General features: G+C 43.8%; 1 protein-coding gene across 1 annotated transcript in view; it reads right to left on the reverse strand.

Annotated features, from left to right (window-relative positions):
* Positions 1 to 369: 369 nt before the first annotated feature.
* LOC308080350 (gamma-aminobutyric acid receptor subunit gamma-3-like) overlaps positions 370 to 25,342 on the reverse strand; it is a gene marked incomplete at its 3' end in the record, with an annotated part of 187,194 nt that continues 162,221 nt past the window's right edge. The window contains exons 8-9 of the mRNA XM_080422174.1: positions 5,625 to 5,827; positions 370 to 696 (exon numbers count right to left, since the gene is read on the reverse strand). Coding sequence (XP_080278300.1) covers positions 370 to 696; positions 5,625 to 5,827 — 530 coding nt within the window. The remainder of the gene's footprint in view (positions 697 to 5,624; positions 5,828 to 25,342) is intronic.

Genomic DNA, 25,342 nt, shown 5'->3' on the forward strand with positions numbered 1-25,342 from the left:
CGCCGTCCCGAATAAATCGCAGGAAACGTCTGCGATTGCCGCGGCGGCTCTCCCCCCCCCCCAAGAGACGCTGAGTCCCGAGTCACGGGACTTCCAAAAAAATGCTTGCCGACGTTGAGATTCTACAGCAGAGTGTCTTCGCAAAAAGTACTCCCACATGACCCCTCCACACAAAGACTCCGAAACGACGAGTCCTGGATCTCAGAAAGTGCCGTCGTCCGTTTCAGACCCGACAGCAGCAGCGGCGGCGATACCGCCACTCCGCCAAAACGACTTCAACGATCCCCACATCCCCCTCCTCCTCCTCCTCCTCCTCCAACCCCCATGCGGAGCTCATCTTTCCTGGGTCGTCCCATTGTCTCCTCCCCGCTAGAGATAGAGGTAGCTGACCCAGTACACGATGTTGAAGAGCAGGAAGGACGTGGGGAAGAAGACCCGGGCGTAGGCGTCCAGCTCGTGGATCTTGACGTGGACGCGGCCCTTCCGCCAGCCGCCGTCCTTGCACTCCTCGTGGCAGCAGAAGAAGCTCTTGCAGTCCTTGCCGTCCAGGCACTCGTACAGGCAGCCGTCGTCGCCGCCGTAGACGTCGTGGTGGTTGTGCCAGAAGAGGGAGTTGCCCACGGGCGACATCGCCGACCGGTGGTTGTTGCCGCCGCCGCGGTGGTGGTTGTGTCCCATGTGGAGGGCGGAGTAGGCCTGCAGAGGGGGGGGGGGGGGGGGGGGGGGTGCACACAGGGGGAGTTAAAGTTGTGGTGAAATGTTTTTTTTTTTTGTAGGCGCTCGGGTGGCGCAGTGGTATAAAGTCCTTGCCCACCACCACAGAGGTTGTGGGTTTGAATCCACCGTGGTGCATCCGGCTTTGTCGAGCGTCTATACGAACACAATTGCCTCGCGTTCGGGGGAGGGAAGCCGGCCAGGGAGGGTGATATCGGTCATTGCACGTACTCCTACGGGCTGGGGGCGGCACCTGTCAGCGGGGAGTGTTGGGCGGGAGGAGTAGGAAGAAGGCTCTACGTCCTCCCGGTGGGGGCTCCTCACTGGTAGGTGAGTCAGTAGTATACGACAGCAGTGACGACACAGAAATGTGTGTGGGGAGGACTCAATTGGCATAACGACTAAATTGGTGAGAAAAAGGGGGTGAAAAATTATTGGCTACTTTAGAAAAAGAAAAAAAAAAGGCTTTTTTGCTAGCTGGTCAGCTAATTTGCTAAATGAAAATGCTGGTTAACCAATCACAGATGCAACCGGTAGCAACCAACTGCCCCGTCCACTCGGACTATAGGATCAAAAGACACTGCAGAGCTCACCAGCGAGCTCACCAGCGCAGCTGTTTTTCTCTTGTCAGAAGAGACAGAGACAGTGCTGGCTGAGACTCGTGTATTGCCTGTTTTTCACCTCAAATGTTTTCAGATTCATATTTTAAAGTGCTGTTTAAGTTTAAACCGCCTGGCCGTCATCTTCAGTTACATAAAGAACGTAGGAGCCCAAGAGTGTTTCCCTAATTAAGATCAGGTGCGAGTGGAGGAGCGTGAGCTAAGGGAATCAAACGGGTGAATTAAATCAAGATTCATTTATATTCATAAAGGTCTATCTCATCACGCTGTACATTTGTGTTTACAGGAAGTTATTAAAATTGGACTTTTAGGGACTTTTGATTGCTTTTTGAATGGTTCAAAAATGAAAAAGGAAAATCCATCCGAGGAAATTAATCGTACTGTGTGATATTGTTTTTGACCGTGGTGTGAACCAGACACGGCGAAAAATAAATAAATAAAACATTAATCAATAAGTAAGTGAAACCGTGTTGGAAGATAAATTGAGACAAGCTCCTGGCTTCTTATTTTCCACTTGTGGAACGCCTGTTTTATACATGGATGCGGTTCCACAACGAGTTGCGTGAGCTTGTAGATCGGCTCTTTCCCGATGCCTGACACGATCGGCACGCAACCGAGAATAAATCAGGCATAAGGGAGGAGTATGGGTGCGAGGAGGCAGAGAGAGAGAGAGAGAGAGCGAGAGAGAGAGAGAGTGTTCGAGGGGTTGAAGTGAGAGATGTGTCACGAAGGAAGAGGACTGACTGAGTGGGCGGCAGAGAGGGTGGAAGGCGCCGAGGGGAGTGGGGGGGGGTGGCGGTGCGGGGGGTTGGTGGTGTGGGGAAACAGGTGCAGGGGGTTCGGGGGAGAAAACACGAGGCTTCCCCAGACAGGCAGACAGAGAGAATGCAGTATTTCAGAATACAGTATTTCAACTGACGATTTGAAGAGGAAGGGGGCTGAATGCATGCTGTGGTGTCGAAGGATCCACTCCAGCAAGCTTGTGCAGAGAGAGAGAGAGAGAGAGAGAGAGAGAGCATTGACCATGGGGGGGACACATACGCTGCTATTTATTCATCATTGCCTAGCAATTGTTGGTTGCTGTCAGGGAGAGAAACCACATATCGTTGCTTGTGACTAGGGCATTAACGAATAGTGATTTATGGTATTCGAATTATTCGACCCAAAAGTATTCGAATATTCGATTATTCGATTTGATTATAAAAAATTTTAAAATTAAAAAATTTTAAAAAAGTTTTTTTTTTTTTTTTTTTTTTTTAATTGCATTGATTACTCGATTCAAGGAATGCGAGTTGACGTCACACCAGAGCTCACAGCTGCATGTCTGCTCTAGAAAAGCCACTAAAAAAATAAAATCTTAAAAAAAAAAAAAAAAAAAAAGTTTATTTTTTTTTTTTTTTTTTTTCGAATAGTCGAATAGTGGTTTGATAGTCGAATAGTCGGTTTGATATTCGAATATTCGAATATTCGACTATTCTGTGAATGCCCTACTTGTGACTACAACTACACTGGATCAACACTGGTTCAACCAGCCTGATCGCCAGAGAATTAGTATACATTGCACGGATCCAGTGCACGTCATTCCGTGCATAGTCGCCTAGAAACCCCGAAATTCCGTGCATATGTACGGCGAGTCCCACGGTGGGCGTAACCAGTCGCAACCCGGAAAAACCCGGAAGCAGTCCCCACAACAAAATGTACGATTCTGTGCCTATCGGTACATAACTCAAACGGCGCTGAGTAGGCACAAGGGAATGTCGCAACGTTCGGGACGGCAACTCGCTCGCTTTAGCTCGCTCGGTGGCCCCTTACGTGGCGACAATTCCCTTGAGACTGCGCGCCTCCGAAATGGTTTTGTCACAAAGGGAGAGATGTACATATGCACGGAATTTCGGGGTTTCTAGGCGACTATGCACGGAATGACGTGCACTGGATCCGTGCAATGTATACTAATTCTCTGGCGATCGGGTTGGGTTCAACACTGGACATCCCCCCCCCCCCCCATTTTCTGGAAACCAACGGTTCTGGACATACACGGTTTCCACCCGACAGTGACGATAATAATGAAGACAGAGTCGAATGTGGAGTAGGGGGTGCAGGGGGGGGGGGAGAGGCACTGACAGCAGCAGCTGGTGACTCAGTCTGAGTGGATGTGTAGCGCGGCTGTACATTAACCCATTCTATCCGGGGACGCATCTGTGTCATTTTAGATTTGAGCTATAACCATTATTTTATTATCTTTGGGCTATTCAAAAAAAGGCAGATATACAAGCTCATAGCACGGCACCGAGTGCCGTGCTATGAGCTTGCAGATCTGCTATTTTTGGGCGGTGAAACCGCCCCTATAAGTGAGGTTTGGATATTTGTACAATTTTGTACAATTTTATTTGTACAATTTGTACAATGCACCGTGATTGGCCAATCACAGTCTATTCAGGACTGTGATTGGCCAGTGTCACATGACACATGTGCATAGCCCTATATAAGAAACCATAACTTGAAAAAAACCATAAATTGGTTTTTTTCAAGTTATGGTTTCTTCCATCATAAAGACTGTTTCAATAAATGTATTTATTTTTTGTACATGATTGGTTGACTCCATTCAGTATTGTGATTAGCTAGCAAGACACCGCCTACTTCACACAGGGTGTGATTTTTATTTGAAAAACGTTCAACATTTGTGAAAATCTTTGAATATTTCGAAAGGGAACATTTGTAACACAAATCTTTGCTGCTGGGGGTCCCTGGAACGAAATATTTTGAGATGGGGGTCGGCGGCCAAATACATATCATTTTGGGGGTCCTTGACGTGAAAAAGTTTGAGCACCCACTGATACAGCAACATCAGTTTTTTCAGAAACCTCTTAGGATTTAGAAGACATTTGTAGATGTGTTCCTGGATTGAATGGGTTAAAGCGGTTCTCTCTCTCCCTCTCGGCAGGTGGAAGCCAGGATACTGCCCACACACAGCATTAAGGCTCTCTCTGTAGCGGGAGAGATTGTTAGCTAGAGATCAACGGCTGTCGGTGGAGTGTTCTCTCTCTCGGTAGGATATAGCGGAGCGAGGAGGGGATTCGCATTGGTGCACATCATCACGCCTCGCGTTGGCACTCGTGGAAATGCCCGTGCATTGGTGCGTGCGTGGGGAAAAAAAACGTGGGTGGCGCATCATGCCATGCATGCACAAAGTCGTCGTGTGCGAACACTTGAAACGTAAAAAAAGACACGCTCGGTTTGTGCATTACATTACATTACAGTCATTTAGCAGACGCTTTTATCCAAAGAGACTTACAGTAAGTGCATTCAACAGGTAGGAAAACTACTAATCACCAGAAGTCTTAAGTGCATTCTCTTCTAAAACAAGCAACTAAGAGTATACCTAGCGCTACGGTAAAAGTTCAATATATCAGCTAGCTACTTTCTTTAACAGATGAGACAAATAGGAAAATCAAATGAGTAAAAAAAAATAAAATAAACAAGATCCAATAAAACAAGAGCTCGTACAAATAATTGACAACACGCACAAATAATTGACAACATGTGCATGTCGTTGTCAGTGGTTCTCAATCTTTTTCATGTCAAGGACCCCCAAAAAGTGTATGTATTTTGCCGCGGACCCCCATCTCGAAATATGTTGTTCCAGGGACCCCCCAGAAGCAAAGATTTGAGTCAAAAATGTTGAAAGATTTGCAAAAGTTTTCACGATTTTTCAAAAATTGCAGATCTACAAGCTCATAGGGCTGCACTCGGTGCCGCACTATGAGCTTGTATATCTGCTCTTTTTGAATAGCCAAAGTATAAAATTATGGTTAAAGTGGTTACACAGACGCGTTCCCGGTTTGAATAATTAAGCGTTGCACAAAAAGTTGCGAATATAGCCAAATGAGCAATTTTATGAAACATTTTTAAAGTAAAAGTGGTTAACCCATTAAGACCTGGAACGCATCTGTGTCACTTTAGATTTCTTTGGCTATTCAAAAATAGCAGATATACAAGCTCAAGTGCCGCGCTAAGAGCTTGTAGATCTGCTATTTAAAAAAAAGTGTTTTTTTTCTTCTAAAAAAAATTAGGATTTAGAAAACATTTTTAAGAATCGCCTCAGGTCTTAAAGTGGTTAAAGGTGTCTGTGGGTTTTAGAATACGGAACGAATGAAAAAATATTAACAAGAGCTTGTGACTAAATATTAACTTCACTGGATTAATTTGGAACGCAGGTTATTTTTTTCCATTTCCTGAAAAGTTTTGGACATACAAGATTTCAACCCGACAGTGGCGAGTAATAATACTCACAGACATTCTCTGTCTCTTGGGAGGGGCTTTGGGTTGTGCACTGTAGGCGCAATAGTTGATCATGGCGTACTCTATCATGGCGGCGAACACAAACAGGAAACAGACGGTGATGAACAGGTCCATGGCCGTCACGTAAGACACTCTGGGCAAGGAGTTCCTGGCCACGGTGCTCAGAGTGGTCATGGTCAGCACCGTGGTGATACCTGGGGGGGGGAAGTAACGCATGGGTTAATATGTCATCTCGCTGCATTGTATTGTCCCTCTCAAGCCGTCAAACTGGGGACGGCTTAATTGGGACAGCTAGGTCAGTGGTTTTCATGTCAAGGACCCCCAAAATGATACGTATTTTGGCCGCGGATCCCCATCTCAAAATATTTTGTTCCAGGGACCCCCAGAAGCAAAGACTTGAGTTGAACAAAGACATACATTTTCAAAGATTTGCACACATTTTTCACAATTTTTCAAAAATAGCAGGGCACTCGGTTCCGCGCTATGAGCTTGTAGATCTGCTATTTTTGAATAGCCAAAGTATAAAATATGGTGAAAGTGGTTGAAATTCTTGTGACGCTGTATTAACACATTTTGCTGGGGACACCCTGGTACCCCCAAAGGACCCGTGGGGGTCCCCGGACCCCACTTTGAGAACCAATGATTTTCCAAATTATTCAAGAGTTTTTTCAAGATTTTTCCATTTTGGAAAACAGCAGATCTACAAGCTCACAACACTGTGTGATCTGTTTTGTTAGTTTATATGTGACATTCCAAAGTTTCAGAGAGCCTGCTATTGGCACTTCAGTGGAACATCAGTGGATTGTCAATGCATTGTCACAGACAAAGGGGGTGATTCGCCAAGTGTAAAATGGTGTCAGGTGTGATGATTTCTTTTTATTTAAAGGGATAGTTCACCCCCAAAATGACTTTTCTTCCATCGATTAGTCACCCCATGGAGACTTGAATTCATGGATATTTTTCATCAAATTATTGGCTTAGGAATGCGACGAAAACTAAAAAATATCCATGACTTCAAGTCTCCATGGGGTTACTAAACGATAGGAAAAAAAGTTTTTGTTTTGGGTGAACCATCCCAGACCATATAGACTTTACAGGACACTTTCACTGTTTATTTAACAAACAATGACCAGACAAGACAATTCATCACAAACTATAATCAAAGAAATAACCAACACCACCACCCAAGACATAATACAGGTCAATCCTCCATTAATTAAACAAACCTCTGTGCGTCCCCAAAACCTCTTCTACCCGGTTCTCCTCAGTGGCTGGAGCAATTCATCTGCACATGGCCATTGACCATCAGCATGTGCACGGAACACAGACGCCCATTTTTCACTTTCCCCAAATGTCAGCTGTTTATTAGCATTTTTATGTAAAAGAATGTCGCCATGGTTACAGCCCCCCAAGCTATGGTATGGCCTCCCGAGCTATGGGATGAATGATCAAACTGCGCATGCGTCGAATCCACAGACCCACTCTGTTAGACTGTTGCCGTCTGGTACAAGCACACACAGAGAACGTGCTTAAACTTAAAGGACTTTCATTTACCGGCTGTGTGTGTGTGCGCGCGCGCACTGTGGTCCAGGATGCGGCGACGGGACGTGCGCGCGGTCCAGCCGCGCGCGTGTGCGTTCGCGTGTGTGTGTTCACTGTGGGTCCAGGACGTGGCGACGGGACGCACGCGCGTGCGGGCCGGTGCGTGCGTGTGGATGCGGCAACGGGACGCGCGCGCGTGTGTTGGAAATGTTGCAGGTACCAACAGTCACTTATATAACACATTATGTTATGACATGATATTTGGTTGCCTGTGGGAGCCAGGGTGTCTCAGCTAGGCCTCATAGCTGTTGTTTTTGTTACAGCCTATCTGTCCTCGTAGCAGGCCTGTATAACTATGGTTTGAGCCCTGTGCTCGTTGGCAGAACTACCTCACCACTGGAACAAAGGGGTTTCACCTGGCCTCAAGCCAAATTCAGGCTTGGTCCGGTGCATCTCAGGAGTGGAACTGGTATATATAGAAGAAGGAAGGCACTGGAGCAAACTCGGACAATTAAAGACAATTTATTTACAGGGTGCAGGCAAATAACGTGACCTGCTACTAGACTGTGACTGTGTGTCTAACGTACATGTACTTCTCCCCATGTGATATCATGTACATTAAAGCATAACCATCACCACCTAGAATATTGTCTCGACATCAGTTACTGGTTGATCCAGAATTCCACGACACAGCCATAATGCCGCACTATAGCTTGTTGACGGCTATGTATAAGCCACTGCCCAACACAGAACATCGATCAACTCTGAAGCTTATGTTACAATCTCCTCGCTGGCTTCACTTCTACTGCACAGCAGTGGTGTGAAGTAACTAAGTACATGTACTGTACTTAAGTACAATTTGGGGGTATTTTTAATACTTTGTACTTATGCTCCACTACATCTCAGAGGCAAATATTGTACTTTTACTCCACTATAATTATCTGAAAGCATTGCTTACTAGTTATTTTGTAAATTTTGATAATTATTAAAAATCCACGTCAGACCTATATATACTGCTCAAAGTAATGTAGGGAACACTTTGATCCCTTAATTTTTTTGAGCAGTTTTTGTTAGCAGTATGTACACAGTTCATGAAAACTCAAAAGAATTAAGGGATCAAAGTGTTCCCTTTATTTTTTTGAGCAGTGTACTTTGGCAATTTGAAAATAGCCAATCTACAAGCTTGCAACGCGTTGTGAGCTTATGGATCTGCTATTTTCAAAGGTTTTTTATACATTTTATACACCTGAAACCTTGTGAAATGGGACCTTCTGCATAATGAGTACATTTACTTTTGACGCCAATACCTTTGTACTTTCACTCAAGTAAATACATTTTGAACACCGAACTTCTAACAGACTATTTCTACAATAGGGTATTGATACTTTTACTTTGATTTGAACTTTGCTTTGAAATTTGAGTACTTCTTCCATCACTGCTGACTTCACTTACTACTGCACAGTAATAACCATAAGCGTACATTTAATTTAGAAAAGAGTTGAATAATAAGACGAGAGATATGTTAATTCAATTTACATTATGTTAATTTAACTCACAGGATCTTGGCTGATGTGGGAAAGGTCCGAGTGATGGAAATGTAGAACAGTGAGGAGGGAATAACCAGCTCTCGCTCTCTAAATTAAATTAAATGAGTCTAGTCTGACACTTAGTCAACCATCATCAGGGCTGAATCATTATATTTTTTCCCGTTCTAAAAGCCTTTTGGGAGCAGCTGGACACTGAAAGGGAAATCTCCCTGCATGCCTTTGCAGATAAACGCTGCGATGGAGAACAACTCCTTTTACTGTGTGTCTTATCGCCGTGTTGTCAACGTCGCTGTTTGACACATGGCCCTCCCGCCGTGTCTAAGGGAGACAATAATGTCCTCGCTTTCTGAAATGAAATCAATTCCTTCAGAGAGAGATGAACTGTTTGACATTAATGCTCGCCATGGGCTGTCATACACACGCACGCACGTACAGGCACACCCACACCCCCCCCCCCACACACACACACACACACACACGTTTGTATTACTATACTTGTGAGGGCATAAAAGCTTTAGGATGCCTGATTTTATGAATGCCCTTTTTTTTATGTTTTGCTATTGTTAACCCTAACCCGAAAACAGCCGATCTACAAGCTTGTAGTTCTGCTATTTTTGGGACGAAACACTGGCACGCAAAGTATACATCAGGCGTAATTCCAACTCTACACCCTAAACCTAACCTCTAAATGCCTAATATCCTAACTAATTGTAAGCCACGTCCCCAAATCTGTTTTTTAAACCATAAAACATAATGTCTCTTGTGAGCTCCAGGAAAATGGTTCTCACAATGTCTATTTCTCAAATTCTACAATACTTGTGGGGACTAAATACAAGTACACATGAACGAACGCACGCACGCACGCCTGCATATAACCAACTCACTTTCTTGCTTTTATCCTTCATTTCTCTTCTTGATCTCTCTCTCTCTCTCTCTGTCTCTTTTCCAGCCTTTCATCCACATCTTCAACATGTCTTTAATGTGTGTGTGTGTGTGTGTGTGTGTGCGTGCATGTGTGCGTACGTGCGCGTGCTCCACACTTTTTGCCAGTGGTTTCCATAGAGACGAGAGCTCCCTTCTATTTCCAGCTACCTCCGCTGGTCTACAGAACACATGTCTAGACCGTCTGTCTTTCCTGTCTGTCCCATCCGTCCGTCCGTCCGTCCTCTCTGTCTATGTCTGTCTGTTCTCTGTCTGTCTGTCTGTCTGTCTGTCTGTCTGTCCTCTCTGTCTGTCTGTCTGTCTGTCTGCCTGTCTCCTCTCTCTTTGTCTGTGGCGCTCTCTCTCTCTCTCTGTCTCTGCCTGTCTGTCCCTCCCTCCCTCCCTCTATCGACATTGTATTTCATTGGCAACACTAGGGAAAAACTAAAGTCAATGCTTGCGAAAAGCAAAGGTCTTACTTGCTGCTGAAAAGCAGTATAATAAACTGTAGTTAGCAGTGCGGAAGGTTTTTTTTCTTCTTTTCGAGTTTCTAAGTATCATCGGGTAAACCCATAAGGACGTGCAAGTGACTGACGTGCGCCGTTTTCGCTGCAGTACACATCACGATTGTCTGCTTTCTCTGTCTGCACACACAATAATGGGAACAATAACACTCACATCCAGGGAGAGCCGAGAGAGAGGGAGGGAGTGGGTCCCCTGCGTTGTGTGAAATATGCACCTGAATGCAACCGCTTTTTCATGTCAAGGACCCCCAAAATGATATGTATTTGGCCGCGGACCCCAATCTCACAATATTTTGTTCCATGGATGGACCCCCAGAAGAAAAGATGACAAGATATGAGCTTGTTGATCTGCTATTTTTGAATGGCCCAAATGGTTAAAATGTTGATGCTATAGTAACTAATTTAGCTGGGGACCCCCTGGAACTCCCCCAAGGACCACTGGGGGTCCCCGGACCCCACTTTGAGAACCACTGTGCTACAGCCGTAGCAAAGACAACCGTGGTGATCTGTTAGTTCAGTGGTGTCTCAAAGTGGGGTCTGGGGGGTCCCTGGGGGTCCTTGAGGAGGGCTCCAGGAGGTCCCCAGCTAAAAGAGGAACTGTTTAACCACGTTAACCCTATATTCTATAATGTCTAATCTATATAAAAACAAAAATGGAATAATGGATTTTTGTTTTTACATTTTAACAACAGTTAAACAATCATTATGAGGTTCCACAGCCAAATACAATGTGGGGGTCCTTTGACATGAAAATGTTTGAGAACCTCTGATGCATTAGGTCAGTGGTTTTGGTTCTGGATCAGAGACCACTTGGACAAATATCATTCTGGGTTAGAATGACATACAATGACCTTTTTTGTTATTTTTCTATACCTTTTTAGGTTAATGTCATCCTACAGTAGCCTTTTTATTAAAATTGGCTTAAGGAAGGACCGGCAGGCGGGCGGGCGGGCCTCTGACGTCACGCTCATGTCACCATGACTCAGCCATATCCATATAAGGAGTTCCCAATGCAGCTATGCCCAAATATGGAGTGTGTTGTCTAACCTCAATGTGTCGTCATGGCATCAGTAAACAAATCATTCAGCTCCATATATGGGCACACTTGCGGTACAGGTGCGTCCCACCAGTGGGCTCTTGCCCACACGTTGAGAACCAATGATCTTTTTCAAGGGTTCCCAAACTTTCAACTGCGAGGCGTTGTGAGCTTGTAGATCGGATAATTATTATTTTCTTTGCAACTTTCTTAGGTAATGTATAACAATTTGTCCAATGTTTGAGCATTTGTATAGTATAGTTTGTTGGTTACTTTTGACATAGTAGGGGTGTTATTATTAGAGGTATTAAAAAAGTCTTTACATTTTTACTTTAGAAATGTGCAGACACCCTGTAAACACTTATACAGTATGTTGGTTTGTTTACTGCCGAGTGAGAAAACAATGTTGCACATTGAGCTAATCATCTGGGGACCGCCCCAAAATCCTTTGGGGACCCCCTGGGGTTCCCAAAGCCCCAGTATGGGAACCACTGATCTATTAGACGTTGTGGATAACTAGTACCGTCACAACGCACCGCGATAGTTTCCTCTCCCTCTCTCACAACAAAGGAAGCGGTTCTCTCCAAACTATACTTCTGCCTTTCACAAACAAGGAAACTAGCGGAATGAGATTTTTCCCCCCCGCAGATTTGACAGTTAACATAATGGAGTGCCAAGCATGTCCCTGGCACTGACAGCTTGTCACAGGAATGCGTTTGGCTGGAAAATGTGGGTAATATATCGTGTCTCGCTGCACAATGTGAGGTGTTCCAAAAGGAATCGTTCCCTATGGCAACCGAGTCTAACAGAGCGGGGCTCTCGCCTGGACGACCAAAAAAAGTCTCTAAAAATAGTTCTGGTGCAAGATCTGCAACTCGTTGCTGTCGGGTAGAAACCTTGTAAGTCCAAAACAGTTCCTTTTTTAAATTAATATTAGTATAATTATACTTTTTTTAAACCACTTAAACCCCAGCATCCATATTGCAATCCACTTCCCCCACAATTACAGAAAACAGAAAGGACACTAGTATAGAAGCCTGAGGGACTCCGCTGAACCATCATTTTCACTGATTAATTAAAGTAGTGAAAATAGACGATCTACAAGCTCACGATGCGTTGCATCGCTCAGAACAGACAATCTATACCGACCTACAGTAGTGCAAGATACCAAATGCATATTGCACCAGTATCAGATTCAAACTTGCGTCCTTTTGAGTGGTGGGTGGACTAGCACGATATACTGTATGGGAAAGTGGTACATTTAAACGCACAGTAGTGGGTTGCCTCGGGTGATTTTATGGAGGGAATTCCCTCATGGGCAGCAGTGCCCAAGGCATTCTCGTGCTCCACGCCCGTTTGAACGTGTTTTTTATTTCTTTCTTGAGTTACAGTACATAGAGCAATGGTCTCAAACTTTTTCATGCCAAGGACCCCAAAATGTATATATATTTGGCCGCAGACCCCCATCTGAAAATATTTTGTGCCAGGGACCCCCAGAAGAGAAGATTTGTGTTAAAAAAATGCCAAAGTACTCAAAATTATTCAAACACTGAAGATTTTTAAAAAATGTTCAAAAATAGCAGATGTACAGCATGTCACTTCGTGCCGCGCTGCGAGCTTGTATATCTGCTATTTTTTAATAGCCAACGTATGAAATATGGATACAGGGGTTCAAATGTATTAACACATGTAGCTGGGGACCCCCTGGAACACCCTCATGGACCCCGGAACCCACTTTGAGAACCAATGAGATAGAGAGCTGGGAGAGAAACGGACGGGATGTGGGCGTCGACATGATCTCATGTGTTTACACGACTATGCCGTCAACCGGGATATATCGGAAAGGACCTTTGGACTGCTCACTTTCTTTAACACATCGACCGCCAGAGGTTAATCTCATAATGTACTCACCAGTGCCAAGGTGTTTTTGTTGTTTTTTTGTTTTTTTCATGTCGCCATAGATCTTGTTAAAATCCTTAAGATTGAGCTATACACGGTCTGTTTACATCCGCGAGATCTCCCTGTATCTCCCAGTGAAGATCGCGTGTCAAACGGGGCATCCATGTTTGAGTTAGAGCGGATTACGTTAAACAGTGAAATGCGAGGAGAAAAAACTACAGGAAGAGAATTGAGTTTCAGTTTCGTCTGTAGAATGGGAGCGGGCGTGATCGTCAAAACCGGATCCCAAATAATTCTATTTCCTGTCATCAAACCGGAAACGGAAGTGGATCAAAAAAATTCCGAAAGTGCACCCGGACCGCGCATGCGCGAAAAGACCGCAGCCCGTAGGGCTACGGTCTCGGCGCTTAACAGTTGGATTTAACGGACCGTAGGACTACGTTCTTGGCGGTTAATGTGTTAAGCAGTGACAGTCGCTTCTACTAGTGACTCTGTATACATGTGTATGTCTCCATACAGCATGGGCACCTGCAACTGATCACTACGACACAAACAGGACGGCACAACACAGCACTGACACACATGCCACTTAAAAAGACACTCGCGCACACGCACGCATGACGCGGGCTATAGCATCAGCCTGTCGTTTCGACCTTTCATTACCTATAACACCTGGGGGTGATTTGCTTCAAGTGGCGCTGTTGAGCAGCCTATTGAAACAAATGGACAGGGATTTAACACTCTAAGTTCATACATAGCTCGCTTACTTCACACTGGGTGTGATTCTTATTTTATTTTAACCGGTCATGGCGTGTGTAGGCCTACTATATCATCTGTCCGGTCCGGAGGTCCAAAACTGTTCAAAAGTAGCTAAATTAACAGATCTACAAGCTCAAAACGCGCCGCGATCAAGCTTGTGGATCCGCTACTTTTGATGCCTTTGACGGTATGATCAAGTAGGCCGTTAATTTTCCAAAAAAACACAAAAAGTTAGAATATGGAGACAAGAGGTTTCTGCCCGACAGCGCCAATATGTTTCAGAGAAGACGAAAGAAAAGAAGAATAAACAATCTCCTCCCGACAAAGGCTCCAAAAAAAGGCATTCCTCCGGGGGCCACCGGAGCCACCGCCTCCGGGGTGATGATGCTATCAGGGACCACGCGGAGGTGATGATATCACCGTGGCATTTGAGCCCGTGGTAAACAGTATACAGCCGGTGTAGATCTCCCCATCTGTTCACAGTGGGGATTTCCTCCGCAGTGGCATCGGCCCACAGCCCGAGCTACAAAAATAAAAAGGCTATTGGATGTGGATAGGGAGCTCCCAGGAGGAACACCGTCTCAGAGTGACTATTTCCCTCAGTCACATTCAAGCAGCTCATGCTTCTCATGATTGACGGCTTTCGGGGGAAAAACTGACATAATGGTTGTTGGGGTTTTTTTCTTCTTCCCCTCACCGGAGCCTTGTCACTAGGGTTGTCGCAGTGAGTGCGATATTGCAACACTGTGCTATTGACAAGCCAATCGCCGGGGATATGGCAAACAACCGCCACAACCGCTGTGCTCATGTTGTTGTTTCTCGTTGTTGTGTTCACGACGCTAGGCCCTTCTTGTTTTACACTTCAAGGCATGTGTATTAAATGCTACTGTTTCTGTCAAATAATACATACAATTTATATAGTGCTTTCCTGAGTACTCAAAGTCACTTTACAAAACAACTTTATTGGTTAAACAATTGTAAAAAAAACTATAGAAGTAAAGGTAAATAAAAAAAAGGGGGATTAGGATTAGGCAGGGAATGCGAGTCTGAAAAGGTGGATTTGGAATGGTTTTAAACGTGGCGAGGGTGGGGGCAGCTTTGATGTGAGCTGGGAGTGAGTTCCATAGAGAGGGGGCGGCCATCAAAACAATGTGTTAGTTGATTTCGAAACAACAATTTGTTAAACACAGACTCAGAAACTTCAAATACTTGTATCATTCACCTAAACGTGAGAGCTGAAATCGTCATGCACATATGAAAACAATGCATGAACATCAAGGCAGGTTATTTCCTCCTGTTGACTGTTATTTCTCACCTCTGTTCACTCAAACATATTTGTGGTCATCTACTCTGGATTTTGTGAGCAGCCCAGACAGTTTTCAAGTTGCTTGATTCAGTATTTCGATATTTGATTCATTCATTTTATCAGACACGCCACCTTCCTATACAAACCCATTGTAACTTCAAACTGTCTGATATTGTCCTTCTAATGCCTGAGGGGGCCTTGTTTTTTCAATTACTTTATTTCATACAATAAAATGAAAAAGTAATTGAAAAAACTGTTTAAAAACTGTTTAAAAAAAAAAAAACTTCCTGTAGGGTAATGAAGGTAAGCAAGTGATGTGTTACAGACAAACTGATGTTTGGGCGAGTCTGGAAACCTGGAACAATTGCTCACTTTCTCTACGGAGCCGGACTGGAGGCTTTGTGGGAAATCTCTCCTGAAGGTAGTGAAACTTCAACACCACAACTCTGGGGAGCTCTGTGAGCAGGTATGTAGCGGCTAGAAGATGTATTGCTCCTGTGATTGATGATTGATTTGTGTTGTATTTTATGTCTCGTACATACCACAATGGAAACAAGTCCTCAGGGCTTTCTGTGTTATCCTTTAAGCATTGCTCGCGCTATTGTACTTGATGTACTGTTTGCTATTTGTTAATAAAAAGTATTCAATCAATCAATCAATCAATTGATAGCTCCTGCAGTAGCTTAGTGATAGCTTGGTGGTCCGTTGTCCTTGACTTGACGAGGCATGCATTCGCACCGACGTTGTTGTCTTTCCAGCACACTGACTTTCATGAGTAGTGTGCAGTTTTCAGCTTTCAGCTGGTCTATCATGTTCTCCATATCCATCTTTTCGTGGGTCTCCCGTTTCGCCATGGAGTCCATTTTGTCAGTCAACGCAGTCAAGATCGCTACCCAGGGCTCGCTCTCGCTGCTGCTGGCTGTGGCAGCCAACAGTCTGGATACGTCTGTAGGCCGCTCAGTGGGGGTTTGCACAGAGCCAGAGGCTCCGGAGGCATGGTCAAAGGTCTGGTTCCTGTCGTAAGGCGTGTCTCTCCGTTTCTGTCTGGTTAAAGAGCTGGTTACAGAGCTGGTCACAGAGCTGGTTATAGAGCTAGTTATTTGCCGACAGGCTATTGAGGGGGTCGGTCCATTTTTCAGCCTTTGGCAGTGGGGAGCTTCGTGGGTCCAGTCATGGATCTTTCCAGTCTTCAGCATATCATTGTAGACACGGTCGTGGCTTCTCTTCAAGTGTTTAAGCAAGTAGACCTCAGAATTGAAAGCGTATGAACAGTATGAACAGTTAAAGCCCCGAGTCAGGGACAATTGGGACGCCATTCCTTCCATAACCAGCGTTTCCGTATCTCTTTCTGTCTGTTTATTATCTCTCTATTTCCTTACTGAGTATCGTCTCTTTGTCACTGGCAATAACAATAACTCTGATCCCTGTATCTTGATACTGAATTACAGAAACCGTCTTGTCTGTGTCCCTTTTATGCCCACATATACTGAGATCCCTGATGTCATCAGTATGACGTCATAGTCCTGACATCATCAGATAGGACACACTTGCATGCACGCACACTCTCCATATATGGAGATCCGTTGCTGCACGGCGGCTCGGTAACAACCGCCGATCCAACCGGTCCCCCAGGGCTCTGTACTTGGTCCCCTCCCTTTTTCATTAGTCCACATCAAATCTCTTCCACCGAAAATAGCCTATTAAGACATGGCCAGAATAATAGACGCTATTTTCATAGTGATACCGATAAATAGTTAGTTCAAGTATACTATGTTAGATCCACTGATCCAAGGCGGAACACAATCGATGTATTGATCATTAACACATTGACTGCCAGAGTTTATTCATAATGTACTCACCCCTGTGCCAGCAATTTGCGTGTTTTTTTTGTTTTGTAATTTTTCATTCAAATACATTCTCTGATTGTGTTGTCAAGCACCTACGATTGTTCCACCAGTAGAGAGCAGCACATCCAAACATTGATCACCTCGCTCACCCCCTCCCAAACAGGCCCACGTCATATCCGGTCATTCAAAGGATGTGACGTTTTCGACAATTCCCGGCCCGCTGATCGGCCTGAAAACGTTGTGATACACTACGACGATGACTGTTAGTCACCCGGACCAAAGAAAAGTTGAGCTGTCCGTTTGTCTTTTATACCGTGTGAAAAACCGTGTTTTTCCTTATTCTGGCCGAAAATCACCGGAGAAAAACAACGTGACCCGGAAATGAATTTTTTTTTTACATCCGGCTCCGGGTGAGTGTGACGTAAGTGGAAAACGAAAGTGTTGATGAGAAATAAACACAGCCGTGCGATCACAGATTAAACAATGAAAATTCAAAAGAACGCATCAATGCGTTCTTTGGAATCCTGGCACTCAAGCGATGGATTTGAAAGAACGCATCGATGCGTTCTTGGCACTGTATGTGTTAAAATAAACATGACCCTGAAAACACTCTTGAGTTACAGACCCGTAAAAAGGGTCCATTTGGCCTGTTGGTCTCCGGACCAGTCATTGAGAACCAGCTTGCACTGTAAGCTGGTTCACTGTAACACTAGTATCACATTCATATTCATTTTCTTGGTCAGTATATTATTGCTGTCAAGAACGATGGCAGCAGATGCACTGATTGCACTCAGACGATGATCATTATCCGCGACCGTTGAAGTGAGAACGCTTTCTTATCAGATCGAATGTCTTCTTTGTCTGCTGAGTGGAATTCAAATCCCTCATTTCAAAGGACCACTTCACCCATTTTCAGCTTATCTTCATCAACATTTTTCATTAACATTTTCTGGCACTGTGTCTCAGAGGAGGGCTGTGGACAGTTCAGAAACCCGCCTACCAGTGACATCATTGGTAGAGGCTTGTTTGGAAATTTCAGACAATAATTCAAACGTTCTTATTATTATTTATGCATTCATGTATTTATTTCATGAATGCAATAACGATAGCTCTATTTCAGCTTGCTAACTTTCCAGGAAGAGATAGGCTGTAGTTTCTATTAGCTTGGAATCCCCATAGACGCATTACGTCAGATGGGTGGGCTGTGTGCGTTTTCAGAGCATGTTTATTTTGATCAATCAATCGATTTTGTTCCTGCTTGGATCAATGGAACCGACATAGTTAAGTTCTGTTCGACCGGTATTGCAATGACAACTCAGTTTAAAGGTTTAAAGGTGCATCATTTTTTTCATATTAATCCATCATTGAAATGTGTACAATACACATGCAATACCCTCACGGCCCACAGGTTGGTAAATTACACAACGTCGTAGTGTAATTTCACCTTAAAAGTCGTGTCTCTCAACCACATTGCAGGTGTACTTAGAGAGTACTGCTGGTCTTCATTCTAGCCATGTAATAACCAACCTAGCTACCAGAGACCTCTGGTCCCATATCCCAGGTTCGTGTGGGGAGTTCTCTGTGGTCCCTTAACATGCAGTCGCTATGGGCTTTGCCCTCACATCTAATCTTGTGCTGAAGGATGAGTGCTATAGCTCTATTAGAGAACCACCCGGGACATATCATCAATCTGCCGAGGCAGCTAGCCTTAGGGGGATTGTTGGGGGCGTTCTGTCATCACCTGCCTCCTCCTTAGACCTCAGCGTCTCTGTACAGTGTCTTGTAAACTCAGTTTTTTTATTATTTTTTAATAAAGGCTTCTTCCAGCATGTGCCGGACCACCTACTGATACTGGTGACCTCATGGCCTTTCCTTTATAGTGCCAACCTTTACTGTACTGCAACAATACTGTATTATGGAGCCTTGCTGCACCCCCCTCCCCCCCCAAAAGGAAATTCAACTATATCAATAACGGTTCGTTCCATATGTTGTAAAGTGTATTGAGTGTCTTCTTTGCACGGAGATGAGAGGCGAGGAGAGAGGAAGGGAGAGGGAAAGGGAGAGAAAAATAGATGCATTCATTTCAAGTAGTAGTAGCCTATTCACTTTATTGCTGATAGAATATCTTCAAGTAACTCTTATCCTAAGGATGTCTTAATGCCTTGTCTTAATGTGTTAAAGTGGCGTAATTTTGATATTTCATAATATCTTGATATTTTAATATTAATACTCCATAACTCCGGAATTATTCATAATACAATATTACGCCCTGATTAGCCCATTATTGCTACAGGGTTATTGTTACACTAACTTTCCAGGACGATAAAGGCTGTGTATGTTCTATTAGCTTGGAATTCCCATTGATGTTCCACTGAAGTGCCAATGGCAGGCTCTCTGAAACTTTGGAATGTCACATCTGTAATGCACAATTGAAGTAGGACACACCACTGAACCTAGATAATAATCATCTACGTTTAGAGTTAGGTATTCTATTATCCCTCCATCTCTTTTCTTTTCCGTGCTCTGTGCTCACTTTCCATCTCAAGGCGCCATCCCACATCACTCTTCTTTTGTGTCCAGTTCCAGGGCAAGGGAGGGGACTGCTAAAAGCAGAGGGTGATGTACAGGGTGAAGAGGGGCTAAATGGCTTCCATTGTGGGTGCAGAATGAGGATGTTTATCTCGGCCGCGGCAGCTTGCTACCTGTTGTCTCCCAGGGTGAGGGGGGTGCTCTCACTTCCCCTTTCCAGGAGGACCCGTGTCTTAGATAAGAGAGACACACAGGCACACACCTAAGCAGTGGTGGAAAAAGTACTAAAATGTTTTACTTAAGTAAAAGTACCAATACTGCAATGTAGAAATACTCGGTTATGAGTAAAAGTCCGGAAGTCCAAGTATTGGTATCAAAATGTACTTAAAGTACCAAAAGAAAAAGTCCTGGTTATGCAGAAGGTCCCATTTCACAAGTTTTCAAATGTATAAAATGTATAAAGATCCTTTGAAAATAGCAGATCTACAGGCTCACAACGTGTCGCTTTGCGACACGTTGTGAGCTTGTAGATCGGCTATTTTCAAAGGCCGATAGCCGATCTACAAGCTTCCAAAGTTTAAATAGGGCTGAAGTGGTTTAGTAATAATAATCAAAATCTACAAAGTAACTAGTAAATAAAGTTTTCAAATAATTGTAGTGGAGTAAAAGTACAATATTGGAAATACTCCAGTAAAGAAAAAGTACCTCAACATTTTACTTAAGTACAGTACTTGAGTACATGTACTTAGTTACTTTCCACCACTGCACCTAAGCCCTCACTGCCTTTGGGTCATGCCATACCGAAACAGCCAAATGACGGCCAACTGACACATGCACGCACACCCTGGGCACTCTGCGCTGCCTTTGATCATGTTATCGAGAAAGAAAGAAGGCTAGAAATCCCAATTAATACTCATACTTCGTCGCACGGCAGAGTTGCGCGCCGAAAATAGCAGAGCTACAAGCTCACAGCGCATTGCATCCGCGACGTGGCGAGAACCTTGTACATCTGATGTTTTCGACGTGCAACACTGTCGTGCGGCAAAGTATGAAACCGGCTTGGGGCAGATGAACAAGAATCCGTCCTTCCTGTGGTTATGTCCTAGACAGACAGATGCAACAAATGTACAATAACTCTGCAGCGCCTTTGGTCCCGGATAGATAGACAATTTTATGATTTATGATTATTTAAGTTTTAACCATAAACCTAAGAACGGAAATAGCTGATCTACAAGCTCACAACGTGTTGCATAGCTAGCAACACAATGTCAGCTTGTTAGATCTGCTATTTTTGGTGCAAGACTCAATGTCTGTTTTTCTAATTTGACTACACTTGTGGGGACATTTGGCCCTCACAAGTGTAGTAACATAAGTACACTCACACATACACTCTCACACACACACACACACACACACACACACACACACACACACACACACACACACACACACACACACACACACACACACACACACACACACACACACACACACACACACACACACACACACACACACACACACACACACACACACACACACAGATCCACACACACAGATCCACACAGATCCACCCACACACACAGATCCACACACACACACACACACACACAGATCCACCCACACACACAGATCCACACACACACACACAGATCCACCCACACAGAACCCTGCTTGTATCTTCGACAGACAGAATGAGAGGCAGAAGCAGTCTTACACATCATCTCTCACTGGCATGATGGTGCAAAGATGCATGCACATATGCATGTACATACTGTAGAAACAGTGTTTGTTCGCACAGTACAAACATGCATACAGTACACATTCACGCCTGCTATGCGCGCGCGCACACACACACACACACACACACACACACACACACACACACACACACACACACACACACACACACACACACACACACACACACACACACACACACAGTGTTGTTGACATTGCAAAACACAGTTCTTGTCATTTGCCAGCCATCAGATGGATGACTGCAGAGCTTGCTGTGAACTGTAGATTTAGAATGAGTCATTCTTTACTTCTTTGAAATAAAATAAAAACATACACATACCACAGTACTGGTGGAAACTGCTGGCACTTTTTATCAACAGTACCTTTTGACTCTGAGGGCCCTTTTTTAATGGCGAAACTTTGTGCCATGGAGCATGGTCTTAACTTACTATCTACAGGATGCATTTATGTGGCTGTAATGTGTTAGCACCTGGCACAACGCGCCCTGATTTAGTCATAGGTGTGTTTTGGGCGTTACATTAATTAAAGTGTCAGCTGCCATCACCTTTAAGAACTAACTGTGCCCGACGCGAGGCGCAATCCTATTTAAATGAAGGAGACACAACTGAAGACGTGACTTTGAGATGAGCGATAATAATGATAAAAATGTTCTGTGGCCAGTTGAAAAGTGCATTTTTGACTAGAGATGGTATATTCACATGCTGTTACAAGCCAAGGGGACATTGCAGGAGGAATATTTTTTCTCTGGGCGAGGCAAACGGATACCGTGTGTGTTTACAAACAGTCAGACAAGCGATCATAACGGATATACATTTTCTGTGAGTTGAAAAGGTATAAAAAACGAAAATGTCTGGCAGTGGGCAGACACAGCCAGAAATAAGTCTGGCAGTTAATAATGTGAAATAATGATGGAGACGCATGGAGAACAAAAGTGTTCTTGACACCGAAACATTGAAACAAAAGAGGTGTCCAAACTCAGTGCAAGACCGATCAGAATCAGAAATGTGGTCAGAATCACTGTAGCCTCATGTCCAATAGACCATTGGTTCTCAAAGTGGGGTCCGGGGTCCCCCAGGGTTGGGAGGGGGGGGTACCAGGGGGTCCCCAGCAAAATGTGTTAATATAGCGTCACAATCATTTTAACCACTTTAACCATATTTTATACTTTGGCTATGAGCTTGTAGATCTGCTATTTTAAAAAAATCCCTGGCACAAAATATTTTTTAGATGGGTCCGCAGCCAAATACATATAATTTTGGGGATCCTTGACATGAAAAGGTTTGAGAACCACTGCAATAGACATCTGTGATATCTTGACATATCAACTGAATATTCACTTGCTCATTATCAGTTAGGTTCGGACAGAAACCTCATATATCCATAATATTCTAGCTTTTTTTTTTTTTAGATTTATTTTTGGGCTTTTTTATTGATAGGACAGTAGGCTGACAGGAAATGGGGAGAGAGAGATGGGGAGCGACACGCCGTCGGGATCGGGACTCGAATCCGCGACACGCTGTCAGGCTACATTATAGCCTAGGTGCCCGGACCGCTACGCCAGCGATCTGGGCCCATATTCTAACTTTGTGTTTTTTTCCCTGTCAATTTAGGCCCTACTTGAATCATACTACAGCGTCACACAAACGCATCAAAAGTAGCAGATGAATTTGATCATATTTATCAGCTGCATGAAGATGTCTCGCCCTCTCAGTGGCGTAACGTAGTAACAGTGTACGCGACCCAGGGGTGTAAAGTAATTTACTCAAGTACTGTACTTAAGTTCAATTTTGAGGTACGTTTACTTTTACCAAAGTATTCCCAATTGTCTATACTTTTACTTCTACTCCACTACATCTCAGAGGCAAAGATTGTACTTTTACTCCACTACAATTATTTGAAAACTTTAGTAGTTACTTTGCAGATATAAATATATTCCATTCCATTCTAAAACATACATTAACCACTTTAGCCCTATTTTATACCTAGGCTATTTGAAAATAGCCGATCTACAAGCTCACAACGCGTCGCGATGCGACGCGTTGTGAGCTTGAAGATCTGTTATTTTCAAACATTTTAGTACTTTTACTTTTAGTACTTCTTTGGTACTTCAAGTACATTTTGATACCAATGAATTCCAGGCTTTTACTTGCAACAGAGTACTTCTACATTGCAGTATTGATACTTTTACTTAAGTAAAACATTTGAGTACTTTTTCCACCACAGTGTACGCTACTCCCCCCTTTTCTTATCAGCACGCTGCCTCTTTCTCATCGGTATGACAGACATCCATACATGGAGGCCTGCGGGTGCCATTATATCTACCGTCTAGGCTTTCAAAGTGGGGTCTGTGCCCCCCCAGGAGGGCTGTTAGGGGGGTTGTGACCGGAGCCAATTGGAAAAGAGAGAAAAAAAGCACCTATACAAAAAGTATCAACAAGAGCTTTAGACCACTGGTTCTCAAAGTGGGGTTTGGGGACCCCCCGGGGTCCTTGGGGTGGGTTCCAGGGGGTCCCCAGCTAAATGTGTTGATTTTTCCATTTATGTTGGCTATTCAAAAATAGCAGATGCGAGCTTGTACATCTGCTATTTTTTTTGTTTGGAACATTTTGATTTTTTTTTTGCACAGATCTCCTCTTATGGGAGTCCCTGGCATATAGCATTTTCAGAAAAAGGTCTGCAGCCAAATCCATATCAATTTGGGGGTCCTTGACACGAAAAAGATTGAGAACCACTACTTTAGACAACATTGGATCGTTTTTTTCCATTGCCAGAAAAGTCACGGTTTTGGACATGACGATATAGTTCTACAGAGTACCTCTGAAGTTTGGTTAGCCTCTGTTGCCGTCACACTGCTCATACATGCTGCACAACAGTAGCCTCGCGTGGCCAGACAATATCACACGACACACTGCGTGGATATTAGTCTGGTCCCTCTCAGCGATAGATTTTTTTTCCAAGGGGCGGTTACAAAAAGATCCAAACGGACCCTTATTGGTTAGACCCTAAAACCAATCAGAGCAGTGCTTCCTGCTACGTCACACACAAGCGCCGGTGCTGAAATAGTAAACAACGAAAGCTAGCTCCACTCGTATTTAGTCTGGTAACCAGATGAAACTACTTTTAACTCATTGAGTGCCATTAACGTGTTTCACGTGTTTTAGCGCTATGGTTCAACGGTGCCATTAACGTGTTTCACGTGTTTTTGAAAAAAATAGAAAAAAGATCAACAAAAAAAATGAACCCAAGATATCATTATCTGAAGATTTGCAGCTCCATCCACTCCTTGTTTAACTTATAACTGAAAAAGGCTGTATCTCGCTTCCTAAGCACTTGCTATGGCGGCGTCCATCTTTGTTGTGAAAAACTGAAAATGAGTCTCCTGCATTGTATGTCATTGCTCCAAATAAGGTGATAAGCCCGCCCACATTTGGATACTGGGCCCTGCCCCTGATTGGTCCCTCACGACTTCGGAGGGAGAGAAATGAAATCTCTATTGAGGGGGGCCAGACCTAATCTGCCGAGGGCTAAAGTGCAATGCAATTTTGCAAAGGCAGATTCGTCTGGAACCAGGCTAGCACAACAGTGGTGGAAAAAGTACTAAATGTTTTCACTCGAGTAAAAGTATCAATACTGCAATGTAGAAATACTCGAGTAAAGGTACAAAAGTAGTGGTATCAAAATGTAATTAAAATACCAGAAGTAAAAGTACTCATTATGCAGAATGTCCCATTTCACATGTTTTCAAATGTATACAAATCTTTTGAAAATAGCAGATCTACAATCAGCTATTTTGAAATGGCCGAAATGTATATAGGGCTGAGGTTGTTAATTTATGTTTTGTAATAATAATCAAAATGTACAAAGTAACTAGTAACTAAAGTTTTCAAATAATAGTAAAAGTACAATATTTGGATCCGAGATGTAGAAGTATTGGAAATTGTACTTAAGTACAGCACTTGAGTAAATGTACTTGGTTACTGTACTTTACACCACTGCTGCACAACCATATTCGCTTCAACGTACTATGACAGTGCGTTA

Source organism: Gymnoscopelus braueri (assembly GCF_963280865.1).
Source record: "Gymnoscopelus braueri genome assembly, chromosome: 24".
NCBI classification, from domain to species: domain Eukaryota; kingdom Metazoa; phylum Chordata; class Actinopteri; order Myctophiformes; family Myctophidae; genus Gymnoscopelus; species Gymnoscopelus braueri.